This window comes from Andrena cerasifolii, chromosome 6 (genome assembly GCF_050908995.1).
Source record: "Andrena cerasifolii isolate SP2316 chromosome 6, iyAndCera1_principal, whole genome shotgun sequence".
NCBI classification, from domain to species: domain Eukaryota; kingdom Metazoa; phylum Arthropoda; class Insecta; order Hymenoptera; family Andrenidae; genus Andrena; species Andrena cerasifolii.
Genome location: NC_135123.1, coordinates 6,157,081 through 6,174,477, shown reverse-complemented (window position 1 = coordinate 6,174,477; position 17,397 = coordinate 6,157,081). Strand labels below are relative to the sequence as shown.

Genomic DNA, 17,397 nt, shown 5'->3' with positions numbered 1-17,397 from the left:
CCCCCGAATCGATCGTCGAAATAGTGATCGATGGTGGATTCGCTCCTCTCCTCGCCCGCCTCGTCGATGTAATTTTGGCAGCGATGACGAGGAGCTGCAAGGATTGTATAAGATGCAACCTTGGGAGCTGAAAGGATTCCCGTGAAAATTCCCACTCATCCTGGAAGAGTGTGGGTGGACTTTCATCTCCTATTTATCGGCTGGATGGGTCTGTGGCCGTTTGATTCGGAATCTATCTTGGTCGTCTCATACGAGGAAGAGAATCGGGGAAGGATGTACGCCCCGAAGTGCAGAGGAACCGAATATTTCGGGATCCGACGGAAACTAGATCCATTCGTATATCGACGATCTCCTCGTTCAATTATCGCGTTAGAAACAATGAGTGGTTTATGGAGGAACTTAGACGTGGACAATTAACGTCTAGGTGTCTTCTCATTTGATCGTCCCCTGGTTTTATTGCACCGTACGTGGTGTCGCTCGGTCAATAATCGATATGTATTCAATATCTCTTGGACACCTCCTCTTGTTTGTTCCTTCGATTGGAGCTGGATGGCCGAAACGATACACTAATACTCGACCTACATTCTTGGAAGGGAATTCAGGGAAATGATAAAGCCTTAGCAAAATGGATTACGGCCTCAGCATTGGTCCAGGAGTTTCGGGATCGAGCAGAATTTACGGAAGATGGACGAAAATCGAGGGGAATACTTGGGTATCTGGCGCAAATCCAAGAATGATGCAAGTGTCCCAATGCGAGATGCTTCGAAGCAAACCGGCTCCTCGCGCCCAGAACCTTTTTACTAAACGACGCTCGGTTTCCCAACTGGCAGCGTTACTTTCGCAAAGCGTAGGAACAGTTTACCCTCCGCTTTCATCCAAGCACTCTGTACTCGCTGCCCGCGAGCTTGAAATTCGACGCAGCTGGAACCGTATCGAGCGAGTACACCGCTCATTACTACATTCCAAGGTCTAACGATCGTAAATCGAGTTATTAAGTCAAACGTTCTTCCGCGGATGCACGTGGAGAGCGGGTTTGTATAAGACTTTACCATTAAAAGAATAGGGGAGCTTATCGGAGGGGGCGGAGAGCACAAAGCAAAAGGTACACAGTCAAGAGGAATACGAAGATAAATAAAATCGTTTAAAAGAGAGAAGCGAGCGAAGGTTTGGGAGAACATTAAATCGAACGAAATGGCCCAAGTTCGGAGAAGGCGTATGGGGCTGTATTACCATTCGCAGTTTAGCAACAAAATTGGCGTCTGGAGGGCGCGTGACCAAACTTGTATCTTCGATGAAAAAGAAGCAACATATTATCCCTGAAAAGTAGCCGCAGAATGCAAAACCCTTTCGCTTGGGACATCGAAACTTCACAGAGACTAGATGCTAAAAAACAACTCCCTGCTCGAACTACGCGCGCCCGCAAAAAAAAAACGCCTAACAGACCTGCAGGATAGGCTGCTAAAAAATTGATGAGCCCCCAGAACTTGCCTCGTTCTCCAACGAGTGTTGCACAGTTAAAATCTCGTTTGCAAGCTGCGCGTCCAAGCGAGAGAACGCGTGCAGGGGGTGGGCCCGCGAAGAGCAAGGAGTATAAGGCGAAGAAGAAGAAGAAAAAAATGGAAGGCTGAGGACACGCGGTTACGCAACCGTCCGTGTCCCCATGAAATTTTTATTCGACGTGTCACGGGAAAATTGAAAATGTACGTCAACCACGCAGGACGAGGGGGTGTGATATGCGTGCGATTTCGCCATGGTGGGAGCGCGCATGTCGTGGCATCGGCCCGTATTTAAGGGCTGAACCATCGCGAATCTCGCCACTAACATCGTATCCCTGGATCTTACCATCTACAGACGAAAACGGACCATCGCTCGCTTTCCCCGAATCTCTCCACTTGAACGTCACGTGTGCAGCGAGGAGCACCGAGGACGACCAACGCAGCCCTCTCGACTGTCGAACACCTGCTTTCAGCAGCTTCCAGTAGATCTCGGCAACAGGTTAGCGGTGCCATTATGGCAAAGCAACTGGTTACCCGTTGTACACTGGTGCTTCTATCATAGCTGATCGGGTACACCGTTGATTCTCACGATTCTCAGTATTTTTACTCCAGCCACTTATTACCTGTATTCTCAGCCCACGAGAAAGGTGCAACCTATTCTAAACCAGTGACGAGAAACCCGCAATTGTTTCAATTGTATATCTATGCCAGCAGTAGCAAATTCACCCTATAAATTAAAATTCGTTGCTTAGTGTATTTAAGTATTTAATACTGCGGCCCGCGTAGAGTATTAGCTTGAAATTTTTGGCCCACTACTGGTTAAAGGTTGCTCATCACTGTCCTTGGCCACCCACCGCGTCACTGAAGCGCTGAAAAATTGTCACGTTTCCTCATCAACCCTCCGTCGAGCTCTCTAATAATTCCCCCCATTCAACTTTCCACCCAGCACGCTATTAATATTTATATAAGTGCGTTCTTCAAACAATTTTTAGTAGCCCCTTTGCTTCCGACGAAGTTTCACGGTGTACCTGTTATTATTACCTCTGTTTGTCGAGCTTTATTACATCGTTTGGCGTTATTGTGTAAGGGAAACTGTAGCGTGCACTGGTAACTTTTAATCGAACTTTCACGGCTCTTGTCCAGTTGGATTGCGAAATACGTTGAAAGGCGGCGAAGTTTCGTGTTACGCGGCAGGTGAAGAATGAGTTTGCCTGGCGAGCAGGCAAACATTAATACCGCTCGGGCTATCCTGACGGAAACGTCCCGAGGGCCTCCTCCTCGGGGCGCAAGCTGTCTTCGGTGCAAGAGGTCGGGGGGAAGAATGAAAGAAATTCCAATGTATTCCAGACGCGGTGACGTCTTGCGGCGACACGAATCGAGATAATTCCGACACATTGAAATGCGCCGCGGACACCCCCGCGGATACACGACAGATCCTCTGCAGAAATGTTAAACCAACGTATTTAATCAAAACTCCCACGAACTACCTTAATTTTTGCACAACACGCGTGGCTTCGCGGAACGCGGCTCTAATTAAGGGATAACGTGCACCTGCACATGCAGACATCGATTTTTGCCTTTTCGTGGATGCTTCAAAGCTTAGAACCTTGAGCAATCCTATTCTTGTAACTGAATAGTCAAATTTACAGAATGTAAGCAATCTGCATTTACGATTTCGAAGACCACCGATTTTTTTTTTGGTTAATTGAAAATTTTTGTAGTTAACTTGCTTGGTGTACTCAAAGAATTTTATGTGTCAGGTATTTATCAAAGTCTAAGTAATGGGTGACATACACCTGGAATGCTCGAAACAATCGATTTTTCCAATAAAGAATTCGCAGAAGTTACAACGTCAACGGAAGGCCAATTCTCTGGCCCCGGAATCGACGATTTTCTGTAAATTCAACAAAAAAATAATTATCCCACTTTAACTTGTATCTTAAACTTTAAACGCTGCTTTCTCGAAGCCACGTTTTTCGAATTTTTTAATTTTTCGGATGCCAATGATATTTCAAAAACCACTGTACCGATTTGGATGGAACTTGGCACGATTATTTCTCACATCAATATCTACTCTTTATCATACGTTTTTTTTTGTAATAGCCGCAGTTTGGCTAAAAAACTGATCATTAAAAAACTCAGGAAATTTGTCTGAGAAATGGCATTGCAGGGTTGAATTAAAGAGCAAGCACTCATATTTTTCTTACAAAAAGAAAACTTAAAAAAGAGCGTCTGAGGAAGACTACTTAGCTTCAATTTCTCTTTCGGGTGATACCCGGAGGTGATATTTTTGTAATTTCTTGTTTTTGCAAAATATTCTTTAAATTATAAGTTTTCACGCGCATATTACGATTCTTGATTAACAAAATTACTTGTAGGCAAAGAAATTATAAAAAAACACCTCTTTTCTCGGTCCTAGGTGCGCGTAATTCCCTAAGAAGCAATTAAATTGCTGGAACCACTAGACTTAGAATATCCCTTTTAATAATCGCAGCTTGAATCGCCGAAGCTGTGTCTCCCCCGCCTCTGCAGATATTTCCCTGTTCCGCGACGCCAGATGAAATCCGATGGGCTAGAAATCTCGCACAATAGAATTGTGCGTGCCGTTCTCTTCGAGCGAATCTCTTTCGACATACTTACGTATTTGCAACCACCCTTCCGCGCCACACACACCCCCCCCCCTCCCCCCTTCGCTCCTTCTTTGTGAGTGTCGCGAGACCTGGATGCATTTCTCCGCGGATAGAAATCGTTCGTCGACGACCCTGTGAAGCGCATTTTTATTCCACGTTTACGCGCGGTCGAATTATGGATTCCCATCGGACGCCATCGGTTAGATTCGAAATTCAATTCCCACCCCCAGGGGTGGTGGCGAGTCCCCGTTCTGTGAACTTTCGTGTAACGTTGCGATTAAAACTTCCACCGCCGGGGCGATTTAAGTTTAATTTCTTATTAAGGGTCGTATGGGGGTGTCTTGGCCCTTGGCGAGCGGCTTCTGCTTTAATCCTCCACTCGGTAAGGTGAATTACATAATTGGTAGGGTAGATAATTTGGCCCCCGAGAGAGAGATGAAAAAAGCTGAGGGTGGAAGACGTTTTCCTTAATGAGCATAGTTGTAATATTGTTTGCCGCCGATGTTCGACACTGTGGAAATTTGTTGCAGTGCTAGCAGGAGCCAAGTGGCGCACACAGAATGCTGGGGGTGGGGGTGGCACCCCCAAAGAAGGGGCTTTGCAAAAAGAATAGAAAACTGGATTTTATTCTTCAAATGAATCTTTATGATCACCCTAGGAATTTTATTGAATTTGCATTAAATAAATTTCTCTTCAAAATATTTTTATCCCTTCAACTCACAAGGGAAGGTCGCGATCCGGACGAGCGCTTTTTGAACGAGACCGGGCTCAAATTATGGGGGCCGATGAGCATTAAAAAAGTGCAAAACATTAGGGGTATCTCGCTAGCCGTTTTTATAAAAAATGGCTTTAAACATATACAGGTTACTAAATATACGAAAACAATCAAGTTCTTAACAGAAGCTGTTGTAGCTGCGAGCGTTACGCCGCAGGTTCATGTTCTAGAGGTCGTACGTTCGAGACTCGGCAATGGAAGTTTTATTTTTTTATTTTTTTCCAACTGCATTTCTATTTCTTATTCCTTTTTTTACTCACTGCTATATAAATAATATATAAGAATTATAAAGTATAGGATGTGGACTACAATTTTTAATAACACGTTTTTTATTAATCAACTTATTTTTTTAATAATAACAAGTGTGGCTAAAGCGTTTATTAAAATAAAATTCGCTTTTTAATAATTATGTATTTGGCTACTGAATATATATGTGCGCAGAAATTGCAAATAATATAGATGTGAACATAATATTATAATGAGTACATGCAATACATAATACAGCAATAGTAGAAGTAAAGATACAAATGTATGGGATGTGGCGTATTTTTTCAATATATTATAATGTAAATACCACAACATATAGGACATTCCATGATACTGGAAAATAATAAAATACCGCCGACATTAGTATTAACCGATGTGCACCACGGGGAGGTTGTCGGTTGGTTTTTCACATAATATGAATAACGCCACATGTGATGCAACATGTAGTATACCAACAGTAAAAGTGCGCATAGATTGTAACGTCTGCAATAACAAATAAATTGTAATATCGTGAAATATTAGAAAATATTATACACAATTTACTTGTATTATATTATACGTGTTATTAAAAATTGTAGTCCACATCCTATACTTTATAATTCTTATACATTATTTATACAGCAGTGAGTAAAAAAAGGAATAAGAAATAGAAATGCAGTTGGAAAAAAATAAAAAAATAAAACTTCCATTGCCGAGTCTCGAACGTACGACCTCTAGAACATGAACCTGCGGCGTAACGCTCGCAGCTATAACAGCTTCTGTTAAGAACTTGATTGTTTTCTTATATCTAGTAACCTGTATATGTTTAAAGCCATTTTTTATAAAAACGGCTAGCGAGATACCCCTAATGTTTTGCACTTTTTTAATGCCCATCGGCCCCCATAATTTGAGCCCGGTCTCGTTCAAAAAGCGCTCGTCCGGATCGCGACCTTCCCTTGTCAGTGTCCGAAACGCGTCGTACACCCGCCGCCAGCCCCGGATTTAATACGAATACCTTTACTGTATATTATTCAAAGATGTGTCTGTCTTCATTGAAAATTTTTCATCGACAAAAGTGTTTCTGTCACTTAGAAATAAATTCCGAAAGATGCGAAGTTTCTTGACCCGGCCAAGGTAGTCCAACCCCTTGAGTAACCCGTCCGGTTGCATCTGCAAATAAAATAACTGCGTGTCAGTTCCGAAAATATCGAACTTATAAAACGCTGAAATACTTTCGGAGCGTTCGTCAAGCCGAAGGGCATCCCGAGGCATTCTAATTGCCCAAACGGGGTGACAAATGACGTGAATTTCACGCGAAGAAACCCACTCTTTAATCCCAACAACTAAAATACCGTTCATCGCGCAATCGGGCCGAGTAGTCGTCGATAAGCGGAGATGGAAAATTGTTCCTAATCGTGATTTTATTTATTCCTACCCCATTGCAGGCTGAATAATATATATATAGTTTGTTAATCTTGACATTCGGAATGCCTGAGCGTGACTGATGGGTTTCGTGATCGTGCGCCCTACGCCGGGCTCCAGCGGGCCGCCGAGGGCAGCGCCCGGGCACCCTGCCTTCAAAGGGCACCGCGCAGAGTCTGTAATCAAATAGTTTCCGTTTAATAAATTTCCAAAGACACCTTTAATTTTCGAGAAATTACACTGCTGTCTTCCCTTAAGTGCTCGTAGAAGGGGCTGTTTCAAGGGCTAACTACTATAAGAATCTACTGGGACACTGGGCAAGGTAAATCTACCGCGGAAAATGAGAAAGAAACGTTATATAAACGTGAGATGTTTGTTTTACTTTCCGAGTTATGTCGGGCTGAAGGGGAACGCGTGGGAAGAGCTGGGTCTGGCCCGTTACGGCTGATACTACTGATACTTCGGTTCTTCCACTGTCTTCGCAGTGAAGTATGTACTAACGACGAGGACTTCAACTGATTTCTTTTTCCTAGTTTCTGCTTTGTCAAAGTGAATGATGCTACAAAACGATTCTTCTAGCTTCTTTTCACTCACACAGTCGTCTGTGACCGACCCTTAAACCTCGTAAGGTTTTCATAGCGTACTTATAATAAGTGTATGCCGTACGATATTTTATTAATATTAACCGGCGGTGAAAGTTGTATTCAAAGGAAAAAGGTATTTCTGAATTCACTATCAAAATTAACCCCCACTGTTTTTCTGTTACCGAATATCGCAGTTTAGTTTTCGCGGCACGTTTTACACCCCTACCAGAAATTTGAATTCCCAGCGTGCAACGGAACGCGTTAATACATTATACTCCGTCGCGAGGAGAACCTAACCCACCTCACCAATTGAAAAAGCACCAATAGAAAACACTGTAAGTGCAGGAATCACATTTTTTTCAGGGGAGAGAAAAACGTCCCTGACTTTAAATTATTTACCATATCTAATCTGTTTCTGATTGCTAAATATGCATAAGTATACAGTGCCCCAAATGCATCACAGAATTTTCTACTGTTTGCACTGATATAGTCGAAATTTGTGGGGAAAAGGAATTGAAAAGTCCTTGCAGAAAAGACTGTAAGTGCCAAAAATAATTTTCTTTTTAATTTTGCCACTTAGCGTTATATGCAAGGGCCCTTCAATTAAGTATCAAATGCATCATTGAACGACGAAATATTCTTACTACTAACAGCGTTTACACGGCGACAGGGTACGTTTAAAAACCACCCCTTAATGGTCAGACGCGCTGTTGCACAGTGCTCCTTCCACTTCGTTCTTGGAACATCTAAATTTCAAGCAGCAGAGACAAACAACCGCGGTTTATCTTGCCAGCGTTTAAACGGTACCTTCGAATGGGGTGGCTTGGCCAGAAAATTAGGTTCCAAAAGAAATTCCTCTAGCATCTAACATATAGCAGGTATAATTCCGTTTAGCCACGCAGCCTTTCATCCCACTTCCATAGAAATCTCGCCGAACCGCCAGACTGATCGATTAAGAATCCCAGAGAGATATCGCTGGCGGGATTGTCGGAGGAAATGAACGTCAGTTCTCAATCGAGTCTGTATCTGAAATTCACGGCCTCTGGTATCGCGCGCCGGGGTGGGAGCAAGCGACACCCCCAGAGAACAGCGGTTCGCCGAGAAGAGTAAGCGTGGCCAGGAGCGGGGATTAAAAAACAAAACCCCCTGGGGAAAAAATGCCACAAGTAATGCGCCCTCTCCTCTGCCTCTAATTCCCGCGATCTCTCAAAACCAGGGTAAAGTTATTTGCTCGAAAAATAGCAATTGCGCCGCTCTGGGCAAAAATGATTTCTGCCGCCCTTCGTATTTAATTGTAAACGATTATTTTAGAACGTAACTTTTGACGGCGAGTGAAATTTTTTGCGGGTGTTTCTTGAATAACAGGAGCCTTTTATTTTATAAAAAATTTAATATTCGTAATAAAAGCAGCAACGGAACAAAATAAGATATATAGGTATGAGGTGTTTGTTTTTTAAATCTCGAAAAAGAAGGATTTAACGATTTAAAGAAAATAAATATGAGAAAGGGTGGGGATCGAAGACCTTTAATATATAGATGCGCATCTTTTCTAGCTGACAAGGGAAGGTCGCGATCCGGACGAGCGCTTTTTGAACGAGACCGGGCTCAAATTATGGGGGCCGATGGGCATTAAAAAAGTGCAAAACATTAGGGGTATCTCGCTAGCCGTTTTTATAAAAAATGGCTTTAAACATATACAGGTTACTAGATATAAGAAAACAATCAAGTTCTTAACAGAAGCTGTTATAGCTGCGAGCGTTACGCCGCAGGTTCATGTTCTAGAGGTCGTACGTTCGAGACTCGGCAATGGAAGTTTTATTTTTTTATTTTTTTCCAACTGCATTTCTATTTCTTATTCCTTTTTTTACTCACTGCTGTATAAATAATGTATAAGAATTATAAAGTATAGGATGTGGACTACAATTTTTAATAACACGTATAATATAATACAAGTAAATTGTGTATAATATTTTCTAATATTTCACGATATTACAATTTATTTGTTATTGCAGACGTTACAATCTATGCGCACTTTTACTGTTGGTATACTACATGTTGCATCACATGTGGCGTTATTCATATTATGTGAAAAACCAACCGACAACCTCCCCGTGGTGCACATCGGTTAATACTAATGTCGGCGGTATTTTATTATTTTCCAGTATCATGGAATGTCCTATATGTTGTGGTATTTACATTATAATATATTGAAAAAATACGCCACATCCCATACATTTGTATGTTTACTTCTACTATTGCTGTATTATGTATTGCATGTACTCATTATAATATTATGTTCACATCTATATTATTTGCAATTTCTGCGCACATATATATTCAGTAGCCAAATACATAATTATTAAAAAGCGAATTTTATTTTAATAAACGCTTTAGCCACACTTGTTATTATTAAAAAAATAAGTTGATTAATAAAAAACGTGTTATTAAAAATTGTAGTCCACATCCTATACTTTATAATTCTTATATATTATTTATATAGCAGTGAGTAAAAAAAGGAATAAGAAATAGAAATGCAGTTGGAAAAAAATAAAAAAATAAAACTTCCATTGCCGAGTCTCGAACGTACGACCTCTAGAACATGAACCTGCGGCGTAACGCTCGCAGCTACAACAGCTTCTGTTAAGAACTTGATTGTTTTCGTATATTTAGTAACCTGTATATGTTTAAAGCCATTTTTTATAAAAACGGCTAGCGAGATACCCCTAATGTTTTGCACTTTTTTAATGCTCATCGGCCCCCATAATTTGAGCCCGGTCTCGTTCAAAAAGCGCTCGTCCGGATCGCGACCTTCCCTTGTGAGTAAGAAAACCCAAAAGCGAGCGGGAGGAAACGAAATAGTTGGCACGAAGTCGCCGTCGACTCTTTAGTTCCCTCACTCCCGACCGAGGGATTCCAAGAAATGGTGGTGATAGTCACCGGGCGTACTACGCATAGTAAAATCGGGGCTAAACGAGGATTTACTGTGTATACAATTTTCCTTTTTCAAACATCAAAACACTCCGAAAACTGTATATCCACTTTTCTCGCAACCACGTTTTCCGAAACGGTGTACGCTGTAATTTCAGTAAAACTCTGTGGATTTTTATACAATTTTGCACAGACGTTCTTAAACGTACTCTCTATCGTCCTACCGACAATTTTTTCGATATTTTAATTTTTACCTGACTTATGCGTAAATAAAGTCCATTTTCTCGCACACGAAAAAGAGGGTTTTCCTTCAAAGCGTAGCTATTTCGTTATTTTTCAACGAATCGAAAAACTTGTCCGCTGGACGATAGAGAATACATTTAAGAACATCCGTGCAAAATTCTATAAAAATCCATGGAGTTTTATCCAAATTACAGCGTTCACCCTTTCGGAAGACGAGGTTTCGAGAAAAGCGCATTTAAAGCTTTCGGAATGTTTTGATATTTGATGAAAAAAATTTGTATATATTATCCCGAGGTGTGTCCATTTCCACTGAAAAAATTTTCTCGATAAAAGTGTTTTTGTCGCTTAGAAATAAATTCCCAGAGACGCGATATTTCTTGACCTGGCCAAGGTGGTCCAACCCCTTAAAACCAGTATTTTATTTCAGCAGCCGGGCTACCTAAGCAGGTTTCGTATTTATCTGTTTGGTATCTATGAAATTTAAAATACTCACAGACTGCGACAGCTTCCGGGTGACACTCGGTAAAAAGTTATATCAATCCGCGTGCCTCGAGATGGGCTCTTTTCTAGCCTAGGAAATCGAAGCCTACGATTTGGTTACTGAGCATCGATCAGGGACGAAGATGTCTGGCGTAGATGCCACGGAGTACTTATATTAGAGAGTACTGTGTTTCAGCGAATTTTATCGGTACAACAGGATAAAGATGGGGAGATTATAAAAAAAATTCGAGACCGATTGGAGAACGTAGGGAGACAGATATTTCGAGTTACGCGACGGACTGGTCTACCGGACAAAAGACCGAAAACTACTGTCTTGCGTACTGCAACGCTTGGGAAATGACGATGTTGGACACTCGGGGATCGCCAAGGTTGTGGATAACATAAGTTCCGTGTACCGTTTTCCGAAGGTTCGCGATTAACTAAAGTGGTAAGTTGCTAATTGCTTAGGCATAGTGTGTTGAATTCTCGCCGACTAGTCGCAAGCGCGAGGGGATATTTTCACGGTTTGTCGAAAGGGGTCATCCTTAAATTGCGCAAGGCTTTTTTAGGGGGTCGCGAATTTCTTACGTTTTCTTACACGGGGTGGGGGGAGAGTCAGAGTAGCGTCTTACGTAATATTTTTCAACCTAATTTTCAGTAAGCAGAAATTCTATCGTTAATGTTCCGGAAAAGTAGTTTCAGTTCGCTAATGAAACCGAGTTCAATGAATTATATAAACGTTTTAAAAGAATTTTATAAACTGACAAAATTAAGTGTAAGGAATATTACGTAAGGAGGGGGTTGGAATTTCAAATCTTACGAATTCTTTTCCTGGGGGGAGGGAGGGGGTAAGAATTCGCTAAAATTACTCTTCCGTAATTTAAGGACGGCCCCAAAGGGAATATACCCTTTCGGACGCTTCATTTCGACCACTATGGACCGCTTGAAAAATCGGCCCGGTTATATCACTGCGAGTCCATCAAGTAGTTTTTTTTTAGAAAATAACAACACTTGAAGTTTGAAATCACTTTTTCCCTAGATCCTTCGCCCCTTCAACGACTTTAAACATTATAAATTTTCAATGTTTTTGTAATTTTTTCTGGCTAAGGGGGAAACCAGAAAAAATTACAAAAAATTGATAATTTATAATTTTTAAAGGCGTTGAAAGGACGAAAAATATTGGGAAAAAGTGATTCCAAACTTCAAATATCGATATTTTCTGAAAATATGTAACTTTTGTATTTTTTCTGGTTTCCACCCTAGCCAGAAGTATATTCTTAAAAATAAAAAAAGTTGCAGTCGAATCGGATGATAATTTTTGGAGATACAGGTCCCACTGTCTCGAGAAAAACGCGTTTAAAGTTTTACGTGAGCGCCGAGTGGTCAGTTGTTACCCATGCATTCGCCGCTACTTAAATGCTTGTAACTTCGGGGATTCTACGAATTTCAACAAATACTTTTAAGCACGTATTCCTAAAAGGACGAGCATTCGGAGAATGAAATTTAAAAAAAAAATCAATTTTTAGTCCAGAGCCTCTCCTTAATCGGACTATTACACCGATGTTATCAAAATTGGTCGAGGCCATCAAATAAGTGGTGTTATGCACTGGCCACGCGGAGTCGGTCTACGGGTACTGCGCCTAGCGAATTGCCGTTTGGAGTTACACAATCCAGAAAGCCTAACGATCCACTGCGCGAACTTCTCGATTCGTTGTCCGCGGAAGAGCGAGACCTTCCTCCCAACCGTGTCGGCGCAAATTTTGCGCGACGCTAATTTACTGGTCCTGTTGGCATTTTCTTATTTCCGCCACGCGATCTGGTGGCGAAAATTAAAGCGGTCTAATCGGGGTTAGTTGTCACATGTAATTGGCAGTATTGGGACTTTCGACTGTTCTGATCGATTTTGTAAAATTTCACAGACTATTTAATGACAACAACATTATTCCGCTATTTCAACACTTTTGTGGCAACAGTCCTGTAACGCGAGCTACCCGATTGCGGAGCTTACTTTAGTAGATGGCGCTCTCGCAGTATCTACCAATAGGTACACCTTCTAAATCTGCACCAAATAAGTTTCAAAAGAAGCTGTTAATATATCTTAACTACCCGACAAAAACTCCTAAAAGTTTGAAAAAACATTCGTCTGAACCCTAGTTTGCTTTCAATAAATTCCTAAAGGTGCCTTTACTTTCGGGGCCGTTCTTCCTCCCTTAAATTCGCAGCCCGGTATCCCGAAGAATTTCGTGCCCGTCCAATGCCGATTTCGCAGATTAAATTGCCCGCAAAAATTCCGCCGCGTAATTCTCGCCTGTAACACGATTACCGTTTTATGTCCCCTTTCTTCGCCGTTTCCTCTGCTGCAATTAGAGTTATGGTCGGGTGGGTGCAGCGGAACGAAGAGCGCCGGACAAATTGAAATTTATAAAAACAGGTGCTACGAGGAGACACGAGTTGCTCGGGGGATGGGGAGGGGGAAGGAACTGTATTTGTCACGCTTGCGCGGCCCCCGGCGGGGGCGTCCTCCGCTTCCGGTCCCCAGGAACTGGCTCGCCCCGGTAAATTGCGGAGAACGAGCAATTAACGGATCAGACGATCAGACACAAATATCTCCCGAGTAACAGCCCGACATTAAGGGCTAATCGAGTCGCGAGAGTTTTATGCGGACCGCCGCGGGAGCCGACTGCGCTCGAGCAATTCAAAGCAATTCCATATCGGCGATTGATACGCTGCCGAATTATCGGCCGCTCTCTTTATTGCCTGGGCCGCTGTTTAACGCCACGTGCGCCGGCGATATTCACCGGTGGTGAAGGTTTTATCTTAATCCAAGAAAAAAGGCGTCTCTGAATTTAGGGCGGTACAGAAAGGAGCTGATTATGGAGAATATTGTACAACCGAAGAGACCTTGTAGCAAAACACTGTAACTACCAAAATTACAATTTTTTTTTTGCAAAGTGCTCTACGTGCCAATGGTAATACTGTCTTTTGAATTTGATTTTTGGCAATTACAGGGTTTCCTACAAGTCTCCAGCTACCATCGTTCTGTAATTAAATATCGTAGTTTAGATTTCTCATCGGTTTTTGTAGTTCTAAAAATCTGAATTTCCACCGTTAACGACTGGGTCAATTTAGACCCACTGTTTTTATTTCGAATGACGATATTTCTCCTCGAGATTTTTGTTTTAGATATTTCGTTATTTAGCAGAGAAGATCCAGGCACCGCCAGCCAGAGGGTTGAGAACCGAACTGGAAATCCCCATTTATTAGCGTCGTTGGTAATTTCCTTCGTTCCTGCGTTGCTCTGTGCCGTCCAAAGAGGTGGAGTTCTCTGTTGATCCCTTCGCGGACCAAACCGTTTCTTGCCTGCCTTATTTCCATGCGACGGAGGCTGCGAGCCCTCTGATCGCCCGTCGCGCAGCAGGCAAAGTGAAAACTATTAGACATTCCAGCCACGCAGCGTCCAGTAATGCGATTTCCTCGACTTTGAGCTGGCTCCTGAGATCACATTCGGATCGGCGGGACTTACTCGCTCGGTATTCCGGGCGCAGCCCTGTGTAACACGATGCTTCTTCGTTTCGCTGGCAGACGCTGGACGCTCTTAAACGATCCCTTACGCGTCGCCTTCAACTATTGGCCACCGTTCAAAACCGACACTTCTCGCGTGGGTCTATCCGGTTCCTTACGGCACTCCGGGGTGGTTGAAGGTTTTCCTGCTTTCTTATTTTTTATTTGGAGACTCACCCCGTGGGAGCACGCGGTGGAACTTAATTATTTGGAAACGAGTAACGCTCCGGAGATGCGGGACAGTTCCTTAATACAGACGCGGAGCACGCTACCGAGTCTCGTGACAGCATTCTCTTAAAAGGGAGGGCCGTTGTTGAAAAATTGATTTCCCCGAGGCAGAGCCGTGTTCATAAGTAACGAGCCAATTTTCTTGTCGCGTGGAAGAATTGCCCGCTTCTTTCTTAATCTTCAGCGTGCGTTGGCCATCCCCCTGAAACACACCGCAGGCTTAATTAATTTATGAAATGTTTACGAGCTTCGTATTGCTTTGGGTCCTTCCTTACGACCGGGTGAGCGGCACCCACCCTGTCGCGAACTTCGCCCAAACATTTCCCCACCAACCCACCCCCTGAGAAACTGAAAACTTTGGACGAAACCCGAGAAACGATTCCGGGAAGTCGAGGAATAGGGAGATCGAAATTTCTTCGGTGGGGAATTCGCAGGGGTGAAAGGTGCTCTGTTAAGTTCCTCCGCCAAGCGTTGCACTTTTCAGTTTCCTCGCGAAACCCTCCACACTGTTTACCAAGAAATAATTTTTCTTTTCAAGGACCACGATGATAGGCTCGACGATCATGATCCTCGTCTCGCTGACGGCCATGTCGATGGTCAGCAATAACGTCCTCGCGGCTATGCCCACCCAGTGCAACCCTGGCTACCTGGACGACCTCCCTCCGAGGATCCGTAAAGTCTGCGCCGCCCTCTCCAGAATGTACGAGTTCGGCCCGGAAATCGAGAGCTACGTCGAAGAAAAGCAGAGCCACATACCAGGTGCAACAGAGAAATCCAGCACAGTTTCTGTTAACGGGCTTCCTTTGGCAATTTATTTCTAAGCGGCAAAAACACTCTTCCATCCGTACAAAATTTTCAGAGAAGATAAACGCATATTTGAGTAATATATACAATTTTTTTTTCAAATATCAAACCATCCCGCAAAACTTTAAATGCATTTTTCTCGAAACCACGCTTTCCGAAACGGTGTACGCTGTAATTTTAGTAAAACTCAATCGCCCGACTGACAATTTTTTCGATTCGTTGAAAAATAACAAAGTAGGTACGCTTTGAAGGAAAATACTCATTTTCGTGTGTAAGAAAATGGACTTTATTTACGCATAAGCATTGGCGTAACTAGGATTTTTGTTGGGGGAGGGCCTATCTCTCCACCCCCACCCCCTCTCACTCCCTCTTTTTTTATAGGTGGAGGAAATCTTTATATATGTACAAATTTTGTAAAAACCATTTACCTACATATTTTTTTGACACTAAAACAAAGAGTAAACTGGATAAAAAAATATTGATTATTTGACGGACGAATATTTTTACTTAATTTGATAGTTTCTAGGAAGGCCCATTCCACGTTTTGGGGAGGCCAATCCGCAGTTTAGGGGGGCCAGGCCCACCCGGCCTCCTAACTAGTTACGCCAATGCGCATAAGTCAGGTAAAAATTAAAATATCGAAAAATTGTCGGTCGGACGATAGAGAATTCATTTAAGAACATCTGTGCAAAATTGTGTAAAAATCCATCGAGATGGTTTCGAGAAAAACGCATTTAAAGCTTAAGGGATGTTTTGGTATTTGAAAAAAAATTTGTATATATTATTCAAAGATGCGTCTATCTTCGTTGAAAAATTTTTATGGATAAAAGTGTTTTTGTCACTTAGAAATAAATTCCCAAAGATGCGATATTTCTTGACCTGCTGGTCTAACATCCCTTGAAGGGAGAACCTGGTTTAGGACGCGAAAATGATTTTTTCCATACAATTGAATAAAGTAGATCTTCCCAGAACTTTAGGGGTATTTTAATACATATTTATACAATACAAGAAAAAAATTTAATTGAAAAATTTCAAGATCATCGCGCGGAAATTGACGAATCAATGATTACTACCGATTAAAGCAAAAAAAAAAAGGAAAAATTTCGACGCTCTAAACCAGGTGCTCCCCTTAAGTTGCAATTGCTTGCATTTAGTAATTTGCAGTTTGAATGAAAAAAGAATTAAACTGTCTGATAAAAAGAGCTGAAAGTCAACCCTCAGAGCAAAGATTGCAGGGAAATAAGACGGGCCAGATTTGTAACGATTATGTTTTAATTCGCAGGATTCCATGAAAGCATCCCGTTGCTGGACAGCGGCGTGAAGAGACAGGATGTGGACCACGTTTTCCTGCGCTTCGGAAGGCGTCGTTAGGCGCCCCGAGCAATTACACTTCAACATCAGACGATTCTCAACAGTTGAACTCTCATCACTCGACTCGCCTCACGCAAAATTCCATTACTTTTGTCTTCTCTTCCCTTGTTTGCCATCGTCGTGTAATTGGATATGATAAAAGCGTAACAGAGCACACACTGGGCACGGATATCTAATTAAAATGGCAATTAACTACTTGTGTACCGAGCACCCCACTCGTTTAGCCAAGGGAATGCTAAAGGCTCTCCACTTCTTGCAAATAAAATAGCTTGGTCGCAGCAGCAACAAGTTGCACCACTGACACTTACTCTGTTTTTTAAAGAGAAGATCGTTGAGCATTAATAAAATGCGACGCCTCTAGTCAGAGCCTAGTCGGCATGCTTTTTCACTTCAACTTTTCAGTTAGACTCTCGCGATCTCGCGGTTCCGACATTTAACCACTCTTCAGAGTATAACTCAGTAGTCAGACTTTCTTTCCTCTATATTGTACTAACTATGGATATAGTTTGAAGCAAACGAGATGGATATTAGCGAAGAGGAAGCTCATATAATAAAGTTATTTGAACGACGAACATCTAGCCTCGTTGAATAATCGTTCTACTTCGCAGAGAGCTGCGGACTTGTCCTCT

The 17,397-nt window shown here is 42.3% G+C and overlaps 1 protein-coding gene across 1 annotated transcript; it reads left to right on the top strand.

The window, feature by feature from the left end:
* The first annotated feature begins 647 nt into the window (after positions 1 to 647).
* Positions 648 to 17,323, top strand: Ms (neuropeptide receptor myosuppressin). The gene is made up of 3 exons (XM_076813885.1): positions 648 to 1,995; positions 15,132 to 15,352; positions 16,680 to 17,323. The coding sequence occupies exons 2-3, from the start codon at positions 15,139 to 15,141 to the stop codon at positions 16,766 to 16,768; spliced, it is 303 nt and encodes a 100-aa protein (XP_076670000.1). The 5' UTR covers positions 648 to 1,995; positions 15,132 to 15,138; the 3' UTR covers positions 16,769 to 17,323.
* Positions 17,324 to 17,397: the final 74 nt, after the last annotated feature.